Genomic DNA, 22,497 nt, shown 5'->3' with positions numbered 1-22,497 from the left:
GTGTGTGGATTTGTTTCTGCCCCTATCCCAAACCTCACTTTTCTTTCTTTCTGTGCTTCTGTTAACACACCACTGAACCTTCTGGCTCCCTTTGCAGCATTCCCAGAGAAATGGGGCTGCCTTTGCATTCCCTGACACAAGAACCACCATACTCTGTACCACTCTTTTTCTCCTCAATCTCTTCAAGTCTTAATGAAAACCCTTGTCCTTGCCTTGTCTCCTATCTTCTGCCATTTCTCTCTGTAGCTGCATTTGCTTTAGATGTGGAGTTCTGTAGAGAACACTCTATGAAAAGGTGCTGTGTACAGCTGGGCACAAGGGCCAGGGGAGGAGGACACTGTTGGAGCATGTTTTGTTCCTGTGCCAGTACAGCTTTCGCTGTGAGGGAGCTGGAGAGGCTTTGTGTTTCTGCTCCTGTTGTCCTTCCAATGGTTGTGACAGCTGCTGCCAACCTCAGTGTCTCCATATAACAATGATTCTAGACATCACCAAGTGAGTGCCCCTCATTTTCTTCCAAAAAATGCAAGTCACACCACTTCCAGATTGGCAACCAGGCCTTTTACTTGACAACAGCAGTTCTGATGGTGCTCAGTCATTCCCAGGTGGATGCATTGTTGCACCAATGGCATCTGGTGGGTTTTTTGTCCCCCCTTAACACAGCTGCTTGCCACCAGTGGCCCTGTTACAAAAGTGAAGAAGTTTAGAATGGGAGCTGAAGGCTGGAGCTGCTGAATTCATTTCAGCACAAGAATTGTGTTTGTTACAAGTTGTTCTGACAGCCTGTCCCTTGCAGCTGCCAGAGTTGCATTGCTTGTGGCTCCTTGAGAAATGACTCCATGAAAAATGACTTGAACAGGGTCATGTTGTCAGGGTGCTCCATTAAGTGCTTGTATCCTCTCAGGCTAAACATCAGATTCAGCTTGTATCCACTGTGGCTCAGAGCATGTTTCAAGGTAAAGTCATCTCTTGATGTAAGACCTTTCTCTCTGACCCCTAATGCTAACCTCAGATAATGGATGAGTACCCCTCTGGGTAAGAAAATGGGACCTTTCCATGCAGCAGCAAAACAGCCAAAGGTGATGGGAGAGCATGTGGTAAGTGAATTCTTCATCCACACTTCTAGGTAAGGTATTTCTGAGCTCCCTCAGTCAGAGAGCCACAAGTTAGATGAACATTCCTTTTATGCCCTGCTACTTTTGCTAGGTAGGTGGAATGCTGCTCTGGGCCTGCCTGCAGTGCTCTCCAGAAAGCTATTTGAAATGAATCAGCTGAATGTTACTGATTTGCAGCTGCCCAAAAAGCTATTTCAAATTAAGCAGATTAATGTTATTAATAGCTGCCCACGTGTCCTGCTGACACACAATGCTTGTAAACAGCTGGCTTGTAATGGCACAGGTTGACTGCTTTTCAGTCTTCCTGTAAGTTCCAAGCCCTTGCAGCCTCTGAGAGCAGTGGAGAGATTTAACCAAGCCAAGTGTCCCCAAAGAGGACTCATGTAATGGATGTGGTTTTGAGAGCAGCATGTTGCTATGTCCCTTTTGCCTGTCTGCTAATCTTTCACATGGGAAAGCTCTGCTGTGTCTTGTGGAAGAAACATCTGTCAGGAATTGCCTGCTGCTTTTTCCAGGTCACCTGCCTCCATGGAGCATGTCCTGTCTTGACTGCAGGGAGCATTATTCAGGCTTCAGCCAGATTTCTGAGGCAAAGGCCAGTGAGAACAATCTCTCATCTTGTGTTTCTGTCCTGTTCATCGTTGTGCATTGCCTTGCACAGAAGCAGAGGCCACCAGTAGTGTTTCATACCACAAGAGCATGGATTAAGGTTTTTATTAAACAGTTCACAATTTAAGGCTCTTCAAAAGATGTACTCAGAATATTGCTTGTAGTTGCTCTTGCTCTACCAAAAAGGGTTTGAGTAGATTGAAAATAGCTTAGACAGATAGGTAGATGGGTGGGTAATGAAAATATGGTTCAAAGTATGTTCTAAAATGTGAGTCACAGAAGGAAACAAATGAGAAGTAGCTTTGCTTTTGCTCTTGCTTCCTTGTTGCAGGAAGCAGGCAGTAACTGATGAAGTCTGCAAATGCCTGCTCAGAGCATTAGTCAGACTGCAATTCTTAAGAATTGTTCTGAAGTCAGTGAGTGTCTCTCAACTTCAGCTGAGGCCCTGTCTGGCCCCCCAGCATGGAGCAAGGAGCAGCAGTAATGACCACACCTCCTGTGACCAGCCTGCCTTCTGCTTTGGGTACCCCCACAGCATCCCAAAGGGATGCCCCACCAAGGCAGGTCTGTGTCAGCAGCGTAGGAAGGACAGTTCAAGGAGCTAGTGTCAGTCAGTTCTTGCTCTCCTTCAGCTGGAGCTCACTGGTAGCCTGCATGTTGACCTTACAACCCACAATTTGATGAGCAGAGTAACCCAGTGTTTCCCAAACACAGATGGATTTTCCTTGCTGTTGAATCTGCTCACACTGCAGCTGGTTTGGCAAAGACAGGCACTGCAAATAGGTATTGTAAAAGTACCAACACAAACCACAAAGCTCAGGTAGCTGCAGAATTCTCACAGCTATTCTGCCTTTCACTCACACATGCTACTTTTTGCTGCTTTTTTACTTGTTGGACCTTTTTTTTCAGCCACTGGGAGAACAGATCATGTGTGGATACTAAAAAGTAGTAAGTACATAGAGCAGGCTGTTGTACACTGCTGGGAAGCCAGCTGGGGCACATTATTGATCCACATAGATGTGAGTTAGGAAGGCATTAAGAAGAAATAGGAAAGAGGATGAGAATATCTTGCCAGTGGGTATCTAATTCTTCAGTGTCTTCTACTGCAGAGAAAAGGAAGAAAGGAGTGAGGCTGAAAATGAAAAGAGATTCCAGAGCTGAGAGAAGAAGAGGTCAGTGCTGGGGAATCAGAATGGTGTGATGAAAGAGAAAGCAGGAGGAACTACCATGAGGAGGGGCAATGAGACATGTTCCAAAGGTAACCAGATGCTGGGGTGTTGTAGTTAAGGTCAGTGTTGTGTGGGCTCCTGTGGTGTGTCTGGCTGGGCTGGAGGGGAGGAGGCCATGCCTGTGGTTGTACCAAGAGCATGCTTACCAGCATGCTAGACAGATCAAGTCCACAGAGAGCAAAGGCATGCTCTGGTATGTGGGTTTATATTGACTGAGTGTCAGCCAGGGTAGGAAAGGTGTTTGCACATGTCACCATGACCTGAGATAATCCCCTCCCAGCCTCCTAAAGCACAATTAACTCTGAAGAAACAAAGCCTGTCTCTAGGGCCTGAGAAAGCTGCCCTTTTACACTTGCTGCTCAGGTGGTTTGACTCCAGCTTTTTACCACTGCTCAAAGTGTCTTTCACCTGCAAAGAATCTTATTGGTGGCAATCAGCAATGCATCCCTGTCCCCCCCTTTGAGTATCTGTACTGATGGATTTTTCAGCCTTGGCATTTGAACTCTGACCAAGCAGGCAGAAAGGACTAGCAGTGCAGATCGGCAGCAGATCAAACAGCCTTCCAGCTCTGGCTTTTGCTAAGCTTTCCTTGCCCACATTGTCTCTTTGTTTCCAGAGAAGTGATACCATCTCATTACTAAAAGCAGACCAGTTCTCCAGGCAAGCCACAGACCTGGGCACAGGGCAGAAGGCACTGAGCCTTTCAGGCTGTTGGAAGTGCAGTCCTTCCTTGCAACAGTTCCTTCTCACCTTTGCACTGCCTGGCTTCTAATACACAGATTTTGCTCTACCACTCTCTACCACCAGATAGCTCTGTTCTCTCTTCCCTGGAATGGAAATAACATCACCTTACAGGGTGGGCAAAATTATTCCTCTCTAGGCAGACTTTTAGTTGCCCAGATACATCAACAAAATAGAGGAGCCCATTTAACAGTTGCAGAAAAACCCCAACAGGCTGTTTTATATGGAACTGGAAAATTGAGTGGGAAGGGCAACAGAAGAGGAGAGAATACAGGCAGTGGGGCATAGTTCTTCCAGATCCATATAAACATGAACTCTGAAAGGTACCATTCACTGCACCTTGGATGGTTTTTTTCTCCTGGAAAAATCATGTGCTTGATAGCCATCCCAGGTGAGTAAGTGGAGGAAAACAGGACATAAGTGCCAGGGGCTCACTGCTCCATGGCTTCCTGGGCCACAGCAGCAGCTGGTGACAGTTTGATGCTTTGGAACTAAGCATTTCATTGTACATGAACTGCAAGTCTTGGGATCTCAAAGGTGATCCACTGTGTCTGGAGTTGCCTGGGGATGTTTAGAAGTGGTTTTGTGGGTCTGTGTACCTAAGACTGCCATCAGTCTGGTGCTGTCCTCACTGTACCACAGACTTTGCCTTCAGTAACTTTGGAAGCTTTTGTCTCAAGCTTTCGTAGTTCTGGCAGAATCTCAGTCTTGATGAAGTCATGCCTAAGCTGGCTGGGACATCTGCTGCTTTACCCACTCCTGAATCAGCTGGTGAGCAATGGCCTGCTTGGGAGGGAACCAGGGTAAAACACTACCATCATCTTGCTTTGAAGATCTGGGCTCTCTCTTGAGACCCTCCACAATTTCCTCCAGGCCAAACCAACGGGCCTCCTCTAGTTCCAGGCTGTCCACACTGATCTGGAAAGAATTGAGAGGGTACCAGCTCTTGAAATCAGATTGAAATGTGAGCAGCTGTGCTTTGCTTCTAGTTGCACTCAGAAACATCCTATGCTTGGAATGCCCAGAGCACTCCTGAATTAAGGAGTCCAGGAGAGGATGTCACTGTCCACCAGTGCTTTGTTGTTTTGGTTCCCTTGGGGACACCACAAACCAGGTAGCCCTAGACCATCGTGGCAGTGGCCTGTGAAGCACCAGTGGCCGAGCACAGTAACTAACATGGCAGACTCTGCACATTCTCTGGCACGTACACCATTAAGAGGCAAGAGTGCCTCACCTGCCAAGCTCAGATGGAGAAACACAGGGGGGTTGGGCTCTGAGCTTCTCTGTCTGCAGTGCCCTGTGCAAAATCTGGCACGTTGCAACAGAAAAGATGATTGTTTTGGAGACTCTTCTTCACTTGGGGAGAGAGCCTGTGGATCTAGCATTTAGAGAGGATCTGATGCCCTCCAAACTGAAGTGTGGTCTGAAAGAGATTTTGCTAGGTAAGATGGGCAGTGAAAGGCCTCAGAGAAACCTGAGCCTGCTCACCTCAGCCTGCTGAGCTCTCACCAAGGCATGACAAGCTATCATTAAGCTGCTGCTGGGGAATGGCCAGTGCTGAGAAGCTGAGTACCAGAGAGACTCCACCTCCAGGCCGACCTCTTCTGCCACCTCTCTCCGGACTGTCTCCTCCAGGTTTTCACCTAGAAGCAACCAAAGTTAGGTAAGGCCAGCCTTACAGGGCAGCAGACCATGGCCAAGGGAATGTAGGCACACTCATTTGTGAGGTGTTCCAGCCCTGGGTGCTCACATACATGCAGCAGCTCCAACTGTGTTGAGCTGGACACACTTGTGAGCAGGGTGCTCAACTAAACTCATCAGCAGTGCTTAAACAGAGGCATGGGAGACATTTTTGGCTTTGCCTGTATGCAGCTGCTGGACAGAACAATGCTGCCTCTTCATCATTTCCCTTTTAAAGCCATTTTCTGTCCTGTAGCATCAGGTCTGTAGGTTTTCTTCTGAGCCAGTCTGCACTAGACACAAAATGGACTGAAAAAGCATGGCAGGGTTCTAACCTGGAGAGTATTATGCTTGCATTTTGCCATCAGGGACCAGGGCAACTGATACACTCCCTAACTCCTACTCTGCAGCTACACACAGCTTGCACTGCCACACCAGGTATTTAGATCCAGTATGGTTTTCCCTGGTGATGTTTCTATCCTCCTCTGTCGACAGGCTTTTGCTTGATGTCACATCATTCTGCTCCCACACCTTGCATGCCCAAGGCCAGCACACTGGATGAGAGATCACCTTACCCATGTCACAGAAGCCTGACAGAGCACTGTACATCCCCTGGGGAAATGAAGGCTGGCGTGCAAGGAGGCACCGGCTCCCGTCAGACACCAGGGTGATAACCACTGGAGACATCTAAATACATCAGAAAACAAAGCAAGTTATTCACACCAAAGGAGTAAGTGCAAATTGTTGCTCTTCCTAGCTGGTTGAGGGTCACTGGCATGACACTGAAGTACCCAGTTCCTGGCAAAGCGCTCCTGCTGCCTGTCTCGGGTTCCCTAGAGCACTGGCTTGTCACCTCAGAGACCCTGTGTGGCAAACCTGGACTGGTGAGGTGCTCACCTGTGGAGAGAAGGTCATTGTGCTGCCATGGTGTGCTCACCTGTGGAGAGAAGGTCATTGTGCTGCCATGGTGTGCTCACCTGTGGAGAGAAGGTTATTGTGCTGCCATGGTGTGCTCACCTGTGGAGAGAAGGTCATTGTGCTGCCATGGTGTGCTCACCTGTGGGCAGTAGGTCATTGTGCTGCCATGGTGTGCTCACCTGTGGAGAGAAGGTTATTGTGCTGCCATGGTGTGCTCACCTGTGGAGAGAAGGTCATTGTGCTGCCATGGTGTGCTCACCTGTGGAGAGAAGGTCATTGTGCTGCCATGGTGTGCTCACCTGTGGAGAGAAGGTCATTGTGCTGCCATGGTGTGCTCACCTGTGGGCAGTAGGTCATTGTGCTGCCATGGTGTGCTCACCTGTGGGCAGTAGGTCATTCTGCTGCCATGGTGTGCTCACCTGTGGGTAGTAGGTCATTCTGCTGCCATGGCAGACACGCTTGCTGCCAGCTACGTTCTTCTGCGTGGGCTGCCCAGTTTTGCTGCAGTACTGGTGGGAGTCGTGCCACCGGAGAAGGGACTGGGCCTGTGAACACCAAGAGAGAAGCACAGATCTTAATGACAGACTCACAGAATCATTGTGATGGGAAGAGACCTTCAAAATCATCAAGTCCAATGCCCTCAGCACCACATCTACACAGCTTTGAAATCCCTCTGGGGATAGGGACTCAGCTGCTGCCCTGGGCAACCTCTTCCAGGGCTTGACAACCCTTTCAGGGAAAAATTCTTCCTAATGTCCAACCTAAATCTCCCCTGGCACAACTTGAGGTCGTTTCCTCTTGCCCTATCTGTTGTTCCTTGGGAGAAGACACCAACTTTCACCACGTTCCAGCCTCCTTTCAGGGTGTTGCAGAGAGTGAGGTCTCTCCTCAGCCTCTTTTTCTCCAAACTGAATGACCCCAGTTCCCTCAGCTACTCCCCATGAGACCTGTTCTCCAGACCTTTCACCTTATACCTGAGGCAAAGAGATGATTCAGAGCAGTCTCCCTGAATGATACTTTGCTGTCTCCTCCTCAGCATGCAGTCCTGTAGATAAACTCTGATTATGTTTGAAAGCCTGAGAAAGGTCAATGCTTTGAAAAATGTCAGGTTCTGCAACCCATGCTTCATGCCTCTTGCTTTAGCATCCAAATTTGAACACATTTAGGGGAGGTGGGGAAGAGTTGCTCTTTACTGGGATGTAATGGGAGAAATCATGGGAACTGAACTATTCCAAGGAGTCTCCAGTCTTGAATACCTTCCTGAAAAATAGCTCAAGCACCACAGATATTACAAAGCATAAAGAGAAACATGAGCTACTTCTACTTTTGGGCCAGGATGGCTGATTTTCACACACAGGGCTTTCCTTAGGGCTTCCAAACATACAGAATCTGCAGGGTAACAGCTTCTAAGTGAGCAGTTTTAAAAGAGCAGCTCCAAGAGGAGATCATCAAAGTCAGTTTGCAGGTTACAGCAAACTAGTGCCTGAGAGCTGTCAAGATGAGTACAAACTAGGATTGCTGTCACTACTGCTAAGGTCAGTGTATTTGACACTGGACATTCAGCAGGTTGATGCTAACCTGGTCTGTTCAGTTTGCTTTTGAAAGTGCACAGCAGGTATTTCCACAATATGTATTAAAACATAATTAGCCTGAAGAAGAGGAGGCTAAGAGGAGGCCTTACTGCTCTATACAGCTACCTGACAGGAGGCTGCAGTAAGGCTGGTGCTGGCCTCTTCTCCCAAGTTACTAATGACAGGACAAGTGGTAATGGCCCCAGGTTGCACCAGGGGAGGTTTAGGTTGGATATTAGGAAGAATTTCTTGACTGCATGAGTGGTCAGCATTGGAAGAGGCTGCCCAGGGAGGTGGTGGCATCACCATCTCTGGAGGTGTTCAAAGAATGAGTAGGTGTGACACTTTGGGATGTGGTCTGGTGGTCATGGAGGTGTTGGGTAGGAGCTTGGACTTGATGATCTTGGAGATATTTTCCAACCTTAATGATTCTATGAGGAGCAGTGGTGGAAGCTGAGGCATAGGAAGTTCCATGGAGACAGGAGGAAAAAATTTTTCCCTGTGAGGGTGACAGAGCCCTGGAGCAGGCTGCCCAGGGGGGTTGTGGAGTCTCCCTCTCTGCAGGTACTCAAGACCTGCCTGGATGCCTGCCTGTGTGACCTGCTCTAGGTGATCCTGCTCTGGCAAGGGGGTTGGACTGGATGATCTTTTGAGGTCCCTTCCAACCCCTAATATTCTGTGATTCTCTCATCTGGGAGCTGAAGGAAGCAGAAAATCCTGTGGACTACCGAGGCCAGCAAAGGAGAATCCTTCCCATCCACGACGAAGAGAGCCTTGCGTAAGTCGGTGAACGAGCCCCGGAGTTCAGACTCGATGAGCGATTTCTCCAAGGCTCCTGGGTAAAAAACAACAACAACAAAATCTTTCATCTCCTAAATCACAGTTATTATCCCAACCTGATGCCCTGCCTTGTTCCAGTGTACAGTTTCTGGAAGTTCCCATGGAAGTGACATCACATGGGTGGTAACGTTCCCAAATGTTAAGTGACCTGCCAGCAGCCCACCTGTACTGACACAGGCACTGTGGCTCTGGGGCTCTGACCCACCACACTCACAACAGCTCCTGCAGAGACTCAGCTGAGTCTTCTTTGGCAGTAAAGGTTCTCTCAGTGAAGACCAGGACACTGCCTGGGCAGCATCTTCATCTCAGCACACCTAAGGTGGTGCTGACATGGATGGAAGAAGACACTCAGCTGAGTCCTCTTTGGCAGTAAAGGTTCTCCCAGTGAAGACCAGGATACTGCCTGGGCAGCATCTTCATCTCAGCACATCTGAGGTGATGCTGACAGGGATGGAAGAAGACACTCAGCTGAGTCCTCTTTGGCAGTAAAGGTTCCCCCAGCAAAGACCAGGACACTGCCTGGGCAGCATCTTCATCTCAGCACATCTGAGGTGATGCTGGCAGGGATGGAAGAAGACACTCAGCTGAGTCCTCTTTGGCAGTAAAGGTTCCCCCAGCAAAGACCAGGACACTGCCTGGGCAGCATCTTCATCTCAGCACATCTGAGGTGATGCTGGCAGGGATGGAAGAAGAGGCATCCGAACCTAAATCCAGGGCAAACTGCGGTACGTGCTCATCTGAACAGCCGATCAGCACCGACTTCTCTATCCACTGCTCAGTCTCTTTGAGTTTCTCCAGCATCCTTCTCATTTCTGAACAGCAGGGGAAAGGGGAAGAAAAAGCTGTGATGAAAGCAAATGCATATAACCACGAGGCTCTCTCTGGACCAGTCTTGGCTCAAGGCAGGGTGCTCATGGGAGACAGGGGACCAGACAAGTGGTACCACTCAGACTGAGACCAAAAGTCTGGCTTTCCTCCTAGCTGCTGGAAGCTGAGACCATGTCATGCTAAAGATGTAAATACTGTCATGCTTGGGGAGCAGCTGTCTGTGTTCCTTCCATCCTACACTGGCCTTTCCCTCTAAGAAAACTATTCCTCCATTATTCCAAATAACCTTTGTCAGTTAGACCATGCTTGTTTTCCTGCCAGCCCTTTCCTTTCAAAAGGCATAATCTCAGATGTTTAAAACTGATCCTCTAAAAGCAGACCAGGTGTGTGTTGGTAACATAGATATGAAGAGCATGAGTTTGAGCCCACATGTCCTGGTTTTAATTGTGAAGTCTTTGGTGTGCTGCATAGAGCTGGATGTTCCTGCACAGCTTGATAGATTTTTCTACCCCCATTTAAAGGGTTGCGTGTTGCAAATGTCTCTGGATCACTTCAGGTCTGTGATCCAGGAGGTGTTTCTTTCCAGACACCTGCTTACCTGCTGCACTGACCTGTGGTACCAAGTATTTCTTCTCAACTTCCTGCAGGAAGGGGGAGAGATTATGAAAGAGGTAAAAAGTTCCCAAGGTCTGGGCTTGTCTACAAAGGCTGTCGTTTTCCTTTAGCTCATTTAGGTATCTGCAAAGAGAAAACGATTGGGAAGCTGACTTTCAGGTCAGGGTGAGATCAGCTGCATTACACTTAGCCTGGACACATTTATTTTGCACAGAGCAAAACAGGTAGTACAGACTTTATCTATTCCACATGCTCCTAGAATTTTTGACAGCTGACTCTGTGCTGGGCTGTAGCCTCTAGTGAAGGTGCCACGTGACAGAAAACACTGCAGTTTGTACTGCCACACAAGGAGCCTCAAGCTTTGGACATCTAAGAAGATCATTAACTCAGTCTTTTAATCCTAGAGGTCTGCTTTAGAGACATGATCATTTGTGTGCACAAAACTTTGATCTTCTCTTTTATCTCTCCAATCTGAAAGGCTCCAAGTCCTGTTTGGCAAGGCTACTGAGCACTTCAAATCACAGAATCCCACTGGGGCAAGGATTAGAAGGGATTTCTGGGAATCATCTATTCCAATAAAGCAGGGACACCCACAGCAGCTTGCCCAGGATCACAATGTCCAGGTGGGTTTGGAATCTCTCCAGAGAAGGAGACTCCACAGCCTCTGTGGGCAGCCTGCTCCAGAGCTCCATCACCCCCCTGCAAAGAATTTTTTTCTTCATATTCAGATGGAACTTCCTGGGTCCCAGTTTGTGTCCCTGTCTTGAATGCTGAATATGCTTCCCATCAGACTATGTGCACTCTTTATAGAATAAACCAGTTTGGAAGAGACCCTCAAGATCATCGAGTCCAACCTATCACCCAACACCACCTAATCAACTAACCCATGGCACCAAGCACCCTATCAAGTCTCCTCCTGAACACCTCCAGTGATGATGACTCCATCACCTCCCTGGGCAGCACATTCCAATGGGCAATCACTCTCTCTGTATAGAACTTCTTCCTAACCTCCAGCCTAAACCTCCCCTGGTGCAGCTTGAGACTGTGTCCTCTTGTTCTGGTGCTGGCTGCCTGGGAGAAGAGACCAACCTCTGCCTGTCTAAAACCTCCCTTCAGGTAGTTGTAGAAAGTAATAAGGTCTCCCCTGAGCCTCCTCTTCTCCAGGCTAAGCAACCCCAGCTCCCTCAGTCTCCAAACCCCTCCCCAGCTTTGTTGCCCTTCTCTGGACATGCTCCAGCAAGTCAACCTCCTTCCTAAACTGAGGGACCCAGAACTGGACACAGGACTCAAGGTGTGGCCTAACCAGTGCAGTGTACAGGGGCACAATGACTTCCCTGCTCCTGCTGGCCACACTGTTCCTGATGCAGGCCAGGATGCCATTGGCCCTCTTGGCTGCCTGGGCACACTGCAGGCTCATGTTCAGCCTACCATTGACCAGTACCCCCAGGTCCCTTTCTGCCTGGCTGCTCTCTGCCACTCTGACCCCAGTCTGTAGCTCTGCATGGGGTTGCTGTGGCCAATGTGCAGAACCTGGCACTTGGATGTGTTCAATCTGCAGGATATCTTCTACCCATCACATTGACATGCAGGGCAAGGACCAAACTCAAGTGTTATGGCCCACCAGTCTGGGACCTGAATTAGGTAAAGCAATCACTGCAAAGAGGGTGCCAGGATGTGCTGCTTTCAGACTGAAGGAATAGGTAAACCAATGTAAGCAGCACCCCTGCAAGCCTGCCTTGTACTTTAAGAGATGGTTAGTGAGGAGAGCAAGCACAGTCATTTGTTAATCCAACTCCAGCCTGAGAGAACCAGTTCTTATCAGTGGTGAAGAGACTTATCATTTACAGAGCTCACAGAGCATTACATTAAGTTATTGCTGAGCTGTTAAAAGATTAACCCCAGGTTAGGTTTCTGGAGGGCTGCTTCTGACAGTGGACATAAACATGCCAAGCTCTGTTCTTCTCATAGTACAGAAGAATCAGGTGAGATCTTACCTCATTTTTCTAACATAGGTGGAGTGTAACCTGCAGACAAGAGAGGAAGCTCTTCTGTGTGCTGCTCGAAAAACAGCAGCCATGACCAACACCTACAGGGAGCTGTCTCTGCCTAAAGGGAAAAGCAGAGAGTAGAATGCAAGAGCCCTTGGATTTATCAGGTGCAACAGCCCACTGCTACCAGACATCTCTTTCTTGCACAGTCTGTACATCTGCTTTCTACAGTTATTGCAGTGGCCTTAGCCTCCAGTCACACATCACACCAGTGTCAGGCAGTCTTTAAGACTGTTTGAAGATAGAATCGCAGAACTGTTTGGGTTGCAAAAGACCTTTAAGATCATTGAGTCCAACCACTCTCTAACCAATGATGGTGCTAAACCATGTCTTTCAGTACCTGTCTCTGCATCCTTTAAACACCTCCAGGGATGAGGGTTCAACCCCCTGCTTGGGGAGCCTGTTCCAGTGTTTTTTCCCTTTCAGTGAAGTTTCCTCTAATATCCAATTTAAACCTCCCCTGGTGCAACTGAAGGCCATGGACAACCATCCTATCACTTATCAGTCAGGAGAAGACACCAACCTACATCCCACTACAACCTACTTTCAGGGAGCTGTAGAGACCCAGAAGATCTCCCATTGGCCTCCTTCACTCCAGGCTAAACACCCTCATCTGCTCCTCACTAGGCCTGTTCCCCATACCCTTCACCAGCTTCATTGCCTTTCTCTGGGCACACTTCAGCACCTCAATGTCTTTCTTGGGGGTGGGGAAGCAAAACTGAACCCCATATGTGAGGTGTGGCCTCACCAGTGCTGAGAAAAGGGGGACAGTCACTTCCCTACTCCTGTTGATCCAGGCCAGTATGCTGCTGGCCTTCTTGGCCACCTGGGCACACTGCTGGCTCATCTTCAGCCAGCTGTCAGCCAGCACCCCCATGTCTTTCTCTACTGAGCTTCCCAGCCACTCTTTTCCAAGCCTGAAATACTTCAGTTTGCTTCCATCTGTGAGCGTGTTCAGGTCCTGCAGAAACTGCTGTAAGACCAGAGCACATGTTCCTGTCCTAAACTTCTGTATCCCTGGGGAAAAGAGCAGTGAAGGTGGCTGCTCTGTTGTTTGTGTCCTACACATTTGTCATGGCCACCAGCCAACTGAACATCCTATCACAGCACACAGCAGATCTGTGGGAAAGGCACGGATGCCAGAAGAGAATGAAAGACAAAATATCAGCTGTGGAAGAGAATTCCCCGGGTTAGATGAGAGACAGCAGTTGCAGCTGAGTTGAATCATCTCCAGCTATGAATGTTGGTTTGGGTTTTTTTGGTGCCAGAGGATCCTACCACACATTTTCAGCTCAGGCAGTCGCAGACTGCAATTTGAACTCAGCTTCAGAACGTCAGAAAATAGCCAGGAATGCCACCAGCTCTAGCACTCCTCTCAAACAAAAATGAGCTGTGACTCATCACACTTATTTTGAATGTTTGGCTTCCCAGCCCTGGAACTCGCAGCCCTTTATGGAGGAAGTTGCATTTGCTTCGATTTACAGACACGCAAACGGTGCCAGAGAAGAGCCAGGGAGTCCTTCCCTTCCTAAAGGTCAGCGATGGTTCCCGAGGCTGGGCGGTGCCTAAGCAGGGGCTCCTGTCCCTACGTGCAGGCTTTGCCTCGTGGCTTCTGACATCTCTGCCCCATACCCCTCTTTCCCACTGTCCCAGCCGAGGGTGGTCTTGACCGGGACGATCCCTGGGGAAGCCGAGCCTGCTGCGGAAGCTGCTGGGGAGAGCACCGGCGCCTGCGCTCGACGCTTGGCACGCTGCCGGGGGGCTGGGGCGGGCGCCGGCGACAACGACGGTGACTTGCGGCACAGCCCGTGTGTCTGAAGGAGTCTGGCGGTGCGAGGATGACGTGGCCCTCACTTGTCCACCCCCGCGTCTCCGACTGCCTCGGCGTGTGAAAAGCGGCGGCGCGGCAGCCAGCGCTGCCGCCGCGAGTTTACAAACAGCTCTGCGCTGCGGCGGGCAGCGGCACCGCACCGGCGGGGCGCAAGAGGGACGGTACCTGGGGCGCTGAAATGCAGTCTGTGCAGGCGTTTAACCCTTTCCTGGCAAGGGTTGGGGAGGATCACTGGAAACTCAGAAGTAGTAAGAACTTGATCTGGGGGAGGCCAGCCCAGACTTCCCTTGTCCTGCCTGTAAATGGCACCTACGCCGTACAGCCGGCCGTAGGTGGGTCTGGACCTGTCCTTCCCCACACTGTTCCCCACTTACTGTGCTCTGTGCCGAAGGAGTGCTACCTCCAGCAGCAAGGATCAGCTGGAGAGTCCCTCCTTGACCTCAGTTAGGAGCGGAGCTCCTGCAACAAACAGGGCACCGTTGCCTTACTGGGGTGAGTCGCTCTTCCCCCAGCGGGAGCGCTGGGAAATGTAGTCCTGCACAGGCTGCTCGCAAGCTCTTGGCTAAGCTCCATGGCTGACTGCTCTGGGGTTTTGGTTAACTTCTGGAGTGGTGAGGCTGCCTGAGAGTAAACTCTATTTTCTTCCACACCGGCTTAATTCTCTCAGAAGTAGCTATATTTTGCTAAGCAGCAATTAGCCGAACAATGCTGCTGCAGTAATTTGAGCTGTTCTTAGCAGCTTGTTCCTCTTAGTTTATTACTCTTTTTTTTTTCCACTCCCCCCCCAGCTTCTCTGTTTTGTGTATCAGTAGCATAAGAGCATTGTTTGAAGCTAAGGACCATATGTCCTCAAACAGGAAAGCATGCCAAGAGCTGTGTACATCTAAAGGATGGAACTCTTCGGTGCTCAAGCAACCCCACAGCTGAGCTTGTCAGTGAATAGCTCTGATTAGAAAGTGCTCTTTGCCAGGGCAGATCTCAGAATAATGACAAATCATTTTCATGCCTTTATAAGTGAACAAGATTCCTCTCCAGTACTGAAAACATTATTCTGGGCTGGGACCTACCTGCCTATATTTAGCATGCAGAGGATTTTTATAAACATAGGAAAGTCAATGTTTTCAGGGCAGCCTCTTGCTTTTTGGTCATGAATGGAGACATTCTGATCAGGAATTCACGTCATGTAATTGGAGAGCATAGCTTGTAAAAATAATAACCAGAACAGGCAAGGGAATAGGACTCCAGTGCCCACCATTACTGACAAGCTGAAGTTTAATTATGCTTGACTGCTATTTGTGTGCTTCCTGAACCAGAGCAAGCCCAATCTTATTAATCCCCGAGGCTAATTGGATTAATGGACAAAACACATCTTCCCTTAATAAGATAAAGGATTGAAATGTAATCTCTGAGGGAAGTATCCACCCTGGTGTTAAAACAAACTAACAGATTTATTGACCCTAACTGCCTCCAGAAGTGGACCTTGCAAGAAGAGCTGGCTTTAGAAGGAAGCAGCTGGGGCAGATACTTTGGACCGCAAATCCTGGGACAGCCTCTCAACTTGCTTTAGCACACAGCAATCAGTCATTTGGTAAGTGCACCCCTATCTGTCTGAAGGATTAAAAGTCAGAACACTATGCTGCAGGGTGAAGACTCCTTTGAAGGCAGTGCAGTGCTGTAGCCTCTCATTGCTATGGGCAGCTGAAGGAAAACGTGTTTTGGCCTGGTGGTGTATGCTTGGCCTCTGTGTGTGCAAAGATAAGCAGAGACAATGAGGTTAGAGTCACTTCTGTGCCTGATCTGAGCAGTGGGAAGCCATGCAGCCTATGAGAGATTCCTGGTGCCTTCTCCAAGGGTCCTACACCTGCTTGTCATTGCATATTGCTCAGTTTTGCAGCAAGTAAGCAGGGAAGGTGATTCTGAAAGTAACAGAGGCTTCCTCATAAGGTACTCAGGAAATGACTTAGTTTAAGGAGAGGTAACATCAGGTATCACTTTTGAACTGCGCTCTGAGCTGTGTGAAGGGCATCTACAAACTGTGCATATTTGTTCCCTGCAGACAGATACTGTGCTGGAAGCAATCTGTGAGCAAAGTGAAGGCCTCGCCATACAAATGCTTCTCTTAGCAGCTTCCTGTAGCTTACTAATTTGAGCTGTGGCAGGGCCAACAGAGGAAGTGAATCCCTGAGATTCTCCTGATGCAAGAAGAGCAAAGGAGGACACAAGCAGTGGGAACAGATACTGTGATCTCTTACATGGATAAGATGTCAAAACAGGCAAACCCTTAGTCCTGTGTTGCTAAGGTTTATTGGAAGCACAGGATTGTAATTGGTATTAGCAGTGGGTTAAAAGGTTTTTCAAGCCAAAGAAGTGGCTGGAAAATGTAATTCAAGGCTAATAATGGTTGCAGTAACCTTGCTTTTTCTTGCCATTCTGTTTGTGTCTTCCCAGCTGCCTGCAATAAGCAGCAAGCAGCACTAGAATTGCTAACAGCTGCCCCTCACAAAACAACTGTTAATTGGTTTAAATACAGCAAACTAGCAAACTCCCATTGAAAACTTATGGCCAAGCCACCAGAAACCTCTGGGCAAAAGAAAAATAAATTCCTTTTTCAGGGGAAGGCCAAGGAAAGACAAACCAGTTCTTTAAAGAGAAAGTTAATGAGTAGTCTTTCCCTCTATCATTAAATTTTAGATGCAAACCAACCCCATCTGGCTTTCCTCTCAAGTTAGATGTGCAGTGTATGTTATGTGTATGATGGACTTCTCCCGTTTCTCATGCTCAGGGTGGGGATCTTGAAAGACAGAAACTGTCCAACTTCTTCATTCTGTGCTCCTAACACTTGCACCAGGTGTAGAGGAAACACTTCAACATCTGAGTGGCCTTTCCATGGGACTTGTTTCTTCCAGCTCTTCCATGGGTTTTGTCCTTTCCCCTTCTCTGCTGCTGTGGGTTGGGGAGGATTCTCAAATTCTAGCACTGACTTGCTGATGAAAGGATCCAGCCCTTTGACTGCAGGTAATGACTTAATTTGGGGAGTAGACTACCACTGTCTGATGAACATGAGGCTTCATCTCCTTACAAAGGGTAAATCTACATTGTTAATATACCTTTTAAAAGCCAAGAGTAGTGTGAGCTGACTTGGTGTGATATAAATATGACTCACATGTTCCTTAAAGCGCTGCATGCAGGTCATGGTCTCTGCATGGATACTTCAGAACTGGAAGAGCTTCAAAGAGGACAAAAAGTGTGGTCAAAGACTTGGAGTATGGCCACTGCAAGGAGGTAGGTAGGCAGGCAGGCTCTGATGGTTCAGCCTGTATAAGGGATGGGTACCAACTGTTTTCTGTCTCATCCCATGCAGGAACTTGGTTAATCAAATCTAACAAGTTGGAGCCACATTCCTAGTGAACAGGTGGAGGGAGCTGTCCATGCTTTGGGTAACGGATGGTGTAACTGCTAGGTAAAGGATGTTGTGGATGCAAAATGATTGTAGAATAGAATACATAGAATAAACCAGGTTGGAAGAGACCTTGAAGATCATCATGTCCAACCCATCAACCAATCCAGACCACCTAAACAACTAAACCATGGCACCAAGCACCCCATCAAGTCTCCTCCTGAACACCTCCAATGATGGTGACTCCACCACCTCCCTGGGCAGCCCATTCCAATGGGCAATCACTCTCTCTGTGTAGAACTTGTAGCTCAAGAGAGAGGAAGTACTTCAACAGAGAACTGATTGAGGGTTACTAAGTAGACCACATCAGGCTGAGAAAAATCCCTGAGTTAAAAGTGTTTGTAGGCTGAGAGAGAACTCGAGGCAGCATGGGCTGAACAAAACTTTGTGTGAGCTACTACAGCTGTGTTTTTAGGAGGCCTTGTGCTTCCTTCTTGGTTTAGGTGGACCTTTCTTTTAGTATTCTTCAGCTTAGGGCCTATGGAGTGTTGCTGCAGGATTGCTGGAAAAGGAAGCACATTGTTAGGCTCATGCAGTGGTCTTGCTAAAAAATACAGAGGGCTCTGCAAATCCTAAGGGAGGCCTGAAAGCCTTGTTCTGATGCAGTTCTCTTGTCCTCAGAGATGGCAAGTTCTTCTTAACAAGGTGCTAACATAACAGATTGCTCTGCTAGGGCCTGCTTGAAGCTGCCCAACTCCATCAGCACTTGCCAGCAGGTGATAATGCACCAGTCCAGCACAAAGAAATTTACATTCAGTCTTTTAATGTGACTGGGACGTGGGTGACTATGCTGGAGGTGAGGAAGGCAGGAGAAAGGAGTTAAGTTCTCTCTAACTGAAAGCAAGCAATGATAAGGGGCAGGAACAGATTTATGGAGCAAGACCATGCCATGACTATTGGAAATTACTCTTGATTTGACTCTGTGGTAGATCCTGAAATCCTGGGCTCTTTTAAAATTCCTTTGCCATCAGCCCTGTGCCAACCAATAGGAGCAAGGCCACTAATAAACACGCTAGGGAACTTGTTGTTGTTCTCCACCATCTGCCTTCCTTCCCAAAACCACTTGAGCAGTGCAAAAGGTAGAGAAAGCAGCAAATCTTGCTAGCAAGAATGTGAAAGCTTCTACAGTGTGTGAGCTTTTGCCAAATCTCTAGAAGCTGCTGTTAAATCTCTGGCTAGATCTTATGGACTCTTTGGATAATAAAGCTTTAGCTAGATGCCTCAGCTAGAAGCTTGGATATCATTCCAGTGTTTCCTGCTAGTTGTAGGAGTTGTATTTCTGTTGGAAGACAACCAAAACGAGAGGAAAGAAAGGCTTATTTTTTGACAAATAGTTTCACTAAGAGCTGGCCTTCTTCCTGCCCTGCTGCAGCAGCTCTCCCACTGCTGGTGCTGCAGTCAGCTGTGTCGACACATCTGCACGAGAAATGACTAAATTCAGGTCATGTTGTTGTTTGTTTCTCATAGGAGATGTGTCATAAGCTCAGAGTCTTCCCCACAGTGGGGCTTTACATCCCGTGTGGAGATGTTTGCTCTTCAAAACGATGCTGCTGAGGGAGTGGAAGCTGAGGCTGCAGCCTAGGTTTTGGGAAGAACTCTCAGTACATGCCACAACCTCCTGTTACCTCTTAGGAATGAAGTGGGTTTTTTTTTAAGCCAGTGGAAAGTAGCCCTGCTCAAGAATGCATGTTGGAGAGGGATTTTGACCCCTGTTAATGTCTTTGCCAGCACTCTGCAGTTGTTGTGAAACCTTTCTAGCCAGGGGAGGCTCAAGTTGGCTGTCTATAACAAAGGAAGCTCAGAGGCTGGCTAGGCTAGTGAAGAGATGGTTCTACTTGAAGCTCACTTACAAAATAAAGGAAAAACTTCTTATTGCTGTGCCTTGTTCTAACTTTGTTGCTGGAGCTACAATGAGGAAATGACTGTTTTATATAGGAGCAAACAAAGAGCAGTCGGCATAGATGTGTTGTGGCAAGACAAATCCAAGCAGCTTAAGGTTGTTCTGTGACAGCTAAGAGCTCCTGTATGCCAGAGAGGGGTGAGAGGTGATGTGCTTTGTGATACAGCTTTTGGTACCACCTTGTGGCATGCCTTTGTGGTCAGCAGTTTAGATGAAAGTCTTGGAAGAAGGGAGGCTGCTTCAGAAATGTGTTTGATGAAGGTGCAGCCAGCTTGGAGATACCTTCACCTGGGCTTTGCAGGAGAAGATTGGCAGAAGTGTTGGTTACCAGCAAGGACTTGGATGATGGAACATAAAGCATGCTGTGAAATGTGGCAGATGACACCAGCTGAAAAGCAGGAGGTGCAAGGTTGGTTTAGAAAATAATTTATCAACATTTAAAATCTTTATTGATGATCTGGATGAGGGCATTGAGTCTATCATCAGTAAACTGGCAGATGACACCAAGCTGGGGGCAGGAGTTGATCTGCTGGAGGGTAGAGAGGCTCTGCAGAGGGACCTGGACAGGCTGCACAGATGGGCAGAGGCCAAGGGCAGGAGATTGAACACATCCAAGTGCTGGGTTCTACACATTGGCCACAGCAACCCCAGGCAGTGCTACAGGCTGGGGGCAGAGTGGCTGAGAGCAGCCAGGCAGAAAGGGACCTGGGGGTGCTGGTCGATGGTAGGCTGAACATGAGCCTGCAGTGTGCCCAGGCAGCCAAGAGGGCCAATGGCATCCTGGCCTGCATCAGGAACAGTGTGGCCAGCAGGAGCAGGGAGGTCATTGTGCCCCTGTACACTGCACTGGTTAGGCCACACCTTGAGTCCTGTGTCCAGTTCTGGGTCTCTCAGTTTAGGAAGGAGGTTGACTTGCTGGAGCATGTCCAGAGAAGGGCAACAAAGCTGGGGAGGGGTTTGGAGCACAGCCCTGTGAGGAGAGACTGAGGGAGCTGGGGTTGCTTAGCCTGGAGAAGAGGACACTCAGGGGTGACCTTATTGCTCTCTGCAACTCCCTGAAGGGAGGTTTTAGACAGGTGGGGGTTGGTCTCTTCTCCCAGGCAGCCAGCACCAGAACCAGAGGACACAGTCTCAGGCTGCACCAGGGGAAGTTTAGGCTGGAGGTTAGGAAGAAGTTCTCCACAGAGAGAGTGATTGCCCATTGGAATGTGCTGCCCAGGGAGGTGGTGGAGTCACCATCATTGGAGGTGTTCAGGAGGAGACTTGATGGGGTGCTTGGTGCCATGGTTTGGTTGATTAGGTGGTGTTTGATTGGTTGATAGGTTGGACGCGATGATCTTGAAGGTCTCTTCCAACCTGGTCTGGTCTATTCTATTCTATTCTTTCTATTCTATTCTATTATCACACCCCCAAAAGTAATAAATTGAAGTGCCAGTCAGAGGGAAAGGAGAAGAGACTGATTGTGAGGAGAGGAGGGGAGCTGGCTGCCAGCCTGCTCCAGGATCTGGGAGGATTACACTGAATTGTGCATCCAACATGAATCACCAACAAGCTGTTGTGGTCAAAAAGCAAATGCTGGCTGGAATGTCTATTCAGAAGTGTTGGCTGGGAGCTGTGGAAGCCATCCCCTCATTGTTGGGGTGGTGAGGCCTCAGCAGGAGCACGGAGCCAAGATCTCCAGCAAAAATTTGTCTCCTTGGGAGAGCAGAGGGATGCTGGCGGGAATGGGAATGGCTGACACCCCGGCAGCGTGGCTGCAGGCAGTAAGCCTGTGCCTCTTCAGGCATTTTAGGCCTATTTCTGGAAACTTTTGCCCCCCAATAGGCACTTTTTGCTTAACAGTTCTCCCAGTTTTGACTGTCTTGATGATGATCCCCATTTCCATCTTGTTTCCGTACACTTCAGGCACAACAACCCCATGCAGTGCTCCAGGCTTGAGTGAAAGTGGCTGGAAAAGGACCTGGAGGTGATTGGTCAATAGCTGGCTGAAGAGAAGTTATCTGTGTGCCCAGGTGGCCAAGAAAGCGAACAGCATTCTAGCCTGGATCAGTGTAGCCAGCAGGATCAGGGCAGTGATTTTCCCCCTTGTACTCAGCACTGGTGAGGCCACACCTTGAGTACAGGGTTCAGTTTTGGGGCCCCCACTCCAACAACATTGAGGGGCTGGAGCAAGTCCAGAAAAGTGGAACAAAGCTGGTGAAGGGTCTGGAGAACAGGGCTGGTGAGGAGCAGCGGAGGCAACTGGGGTTGCTTAGCCTGGAGAAAACGAGGCTGAAGGGAAACCTTCTGGCTTTCAACAATTCCATGAAAGGGAGGTTGGAGTCGGTCTCTTCTCCCAGCTAATAAGCAATAGGATGAGAGCAAGTGGTCTTAACTTCTCAGCAGGAGAAGTTTAGGTTAGGTATTAGAAACAATTTCTTTGCTGCAAGAGTGGTCAGGCATTGGAACAGGCTGCCGAGGGGTTTGGTGGAATCACCGTCCCTGGAGGTACTCAAGAAGCATATAGACATGGCACATAGTGGCATGGTTCAGTGGGCACGGTGCTGCCGAGCTGGCGGTTGGAGCCGGTGAGAGAGCTCATTTACAACCTTAACGCTGCCACCAGGCTGTGCCTCCAGGCTGGCTCCGGGGGTGCCCCGCGGGCCGGCCGCACACGTGGAGCCAGAGCGCTCGCGCACGCGCAGTGGAGCGCCCGGCGCTGTGACCGAGCTCACGTAGCGCGCGCCGCCCGTGCGCCCCCCTCTCCGCCTCGCGGGGCCGGGAGGGGAGGGAGGGCGTGGCCTGGGCGCCTATAAAAGGCTGGCGGGCCGGCCGCGCGCGGTGCGTTACGCCACTGGCAGCGCGCGGGGTGCACTCCCGCCGCCCTGTCCCCTCAGCGCCCCCTCAGACGCCGCACTCCGTTCAGGTGAGGCCACGTCGCGCCCGCCCCGCATCGCGGCCGCGCCGCTGGTGACCGGGAGTGGGTGGGTCAGGGGGCCGTGGTCGCGCCGTGATAGGAACGGCGGGGTCTGGGTGCCGTGTCGGCGGCTGCCGTGTGGGCGTGGGTGAGCGCGATACGTGGCAGCGTTCCGCCGCTGCCCTTTCATCCTTTCCTTTCTCCCGGCGAGGGGTCGGTGCT

At 49.3% G+C, this 22,497-nt stretch overlaps 2 protein-coding genes across 5 annotated transcripts in view; one reads left to right on the top strand and one right to left on the bottom strand.

Moving 5' to 3' along the window:
• Nucleotides 1-4,156: 4,156 nt before the first annotated feature.
• On the bottom strand, nt 4,157-22,465 carry NUDT13 (nudix hydrolase 13). The gene is made up of 10 exons (XM_054174632.1): nt 22,209-22,465; nt 13,781-14,015; nt 12,138-12,229; nt 10,127-10,266; nt 9,405-9,512; nt 8,589-8,695; nt 6,709-6,834; nt 5,947-6,058; nt 5,180-5,334; nt 4,157-4,609 (listed from the first exon to the last, which is right to left on the bottom strand). Exons 1-10 carry the CDS (start codon nt 22,463-22,465, stop codon nt 4,415-4,417), a joined length of 1,527 nt encoding a protein of 508 aa, XP_054030607.1. The 3' UTR covers nt 4,157-4,414.
• P4HA1 (prolyl 4-hydroxylase subunit alpha 1) overlaps nt 22,181-22,497 on the top strand; it is a 38,784-nt gene continuing 38,467 nt past the window's right edge. For all 4 annotated transcript variants that reach the window (XM_054174790.1, XM_054174789.1, XM_054174787.1 and 1 more), the window contains exon 1: nt 22,181-22,284. The gene's annotated coding sequence lies outside the window, so the exon portion shown is untranslated. The remainder of the gene's footprint in view (nt 22,285-22,497) is intronic.

Source organism: Dryobates pubescens, chromosome 30 (genome assembly GCF_014839835.1).
Source record: "Dryobates pubescens isolate bDryPub1 chromosome 30, bDryPub1.pri, whole genome shotgun sequence".
In the NCBI taxonomy this organism is placed as follows: domain Eukaryota; kingdom Metazoa; phylum Chordata; class Aves; order Piciformes; family Picidae; genus Dryobates; species Dryobates pubescens.
This window is presented reverse-complemented; position numbering and strand designations above follow the sequence as displayed.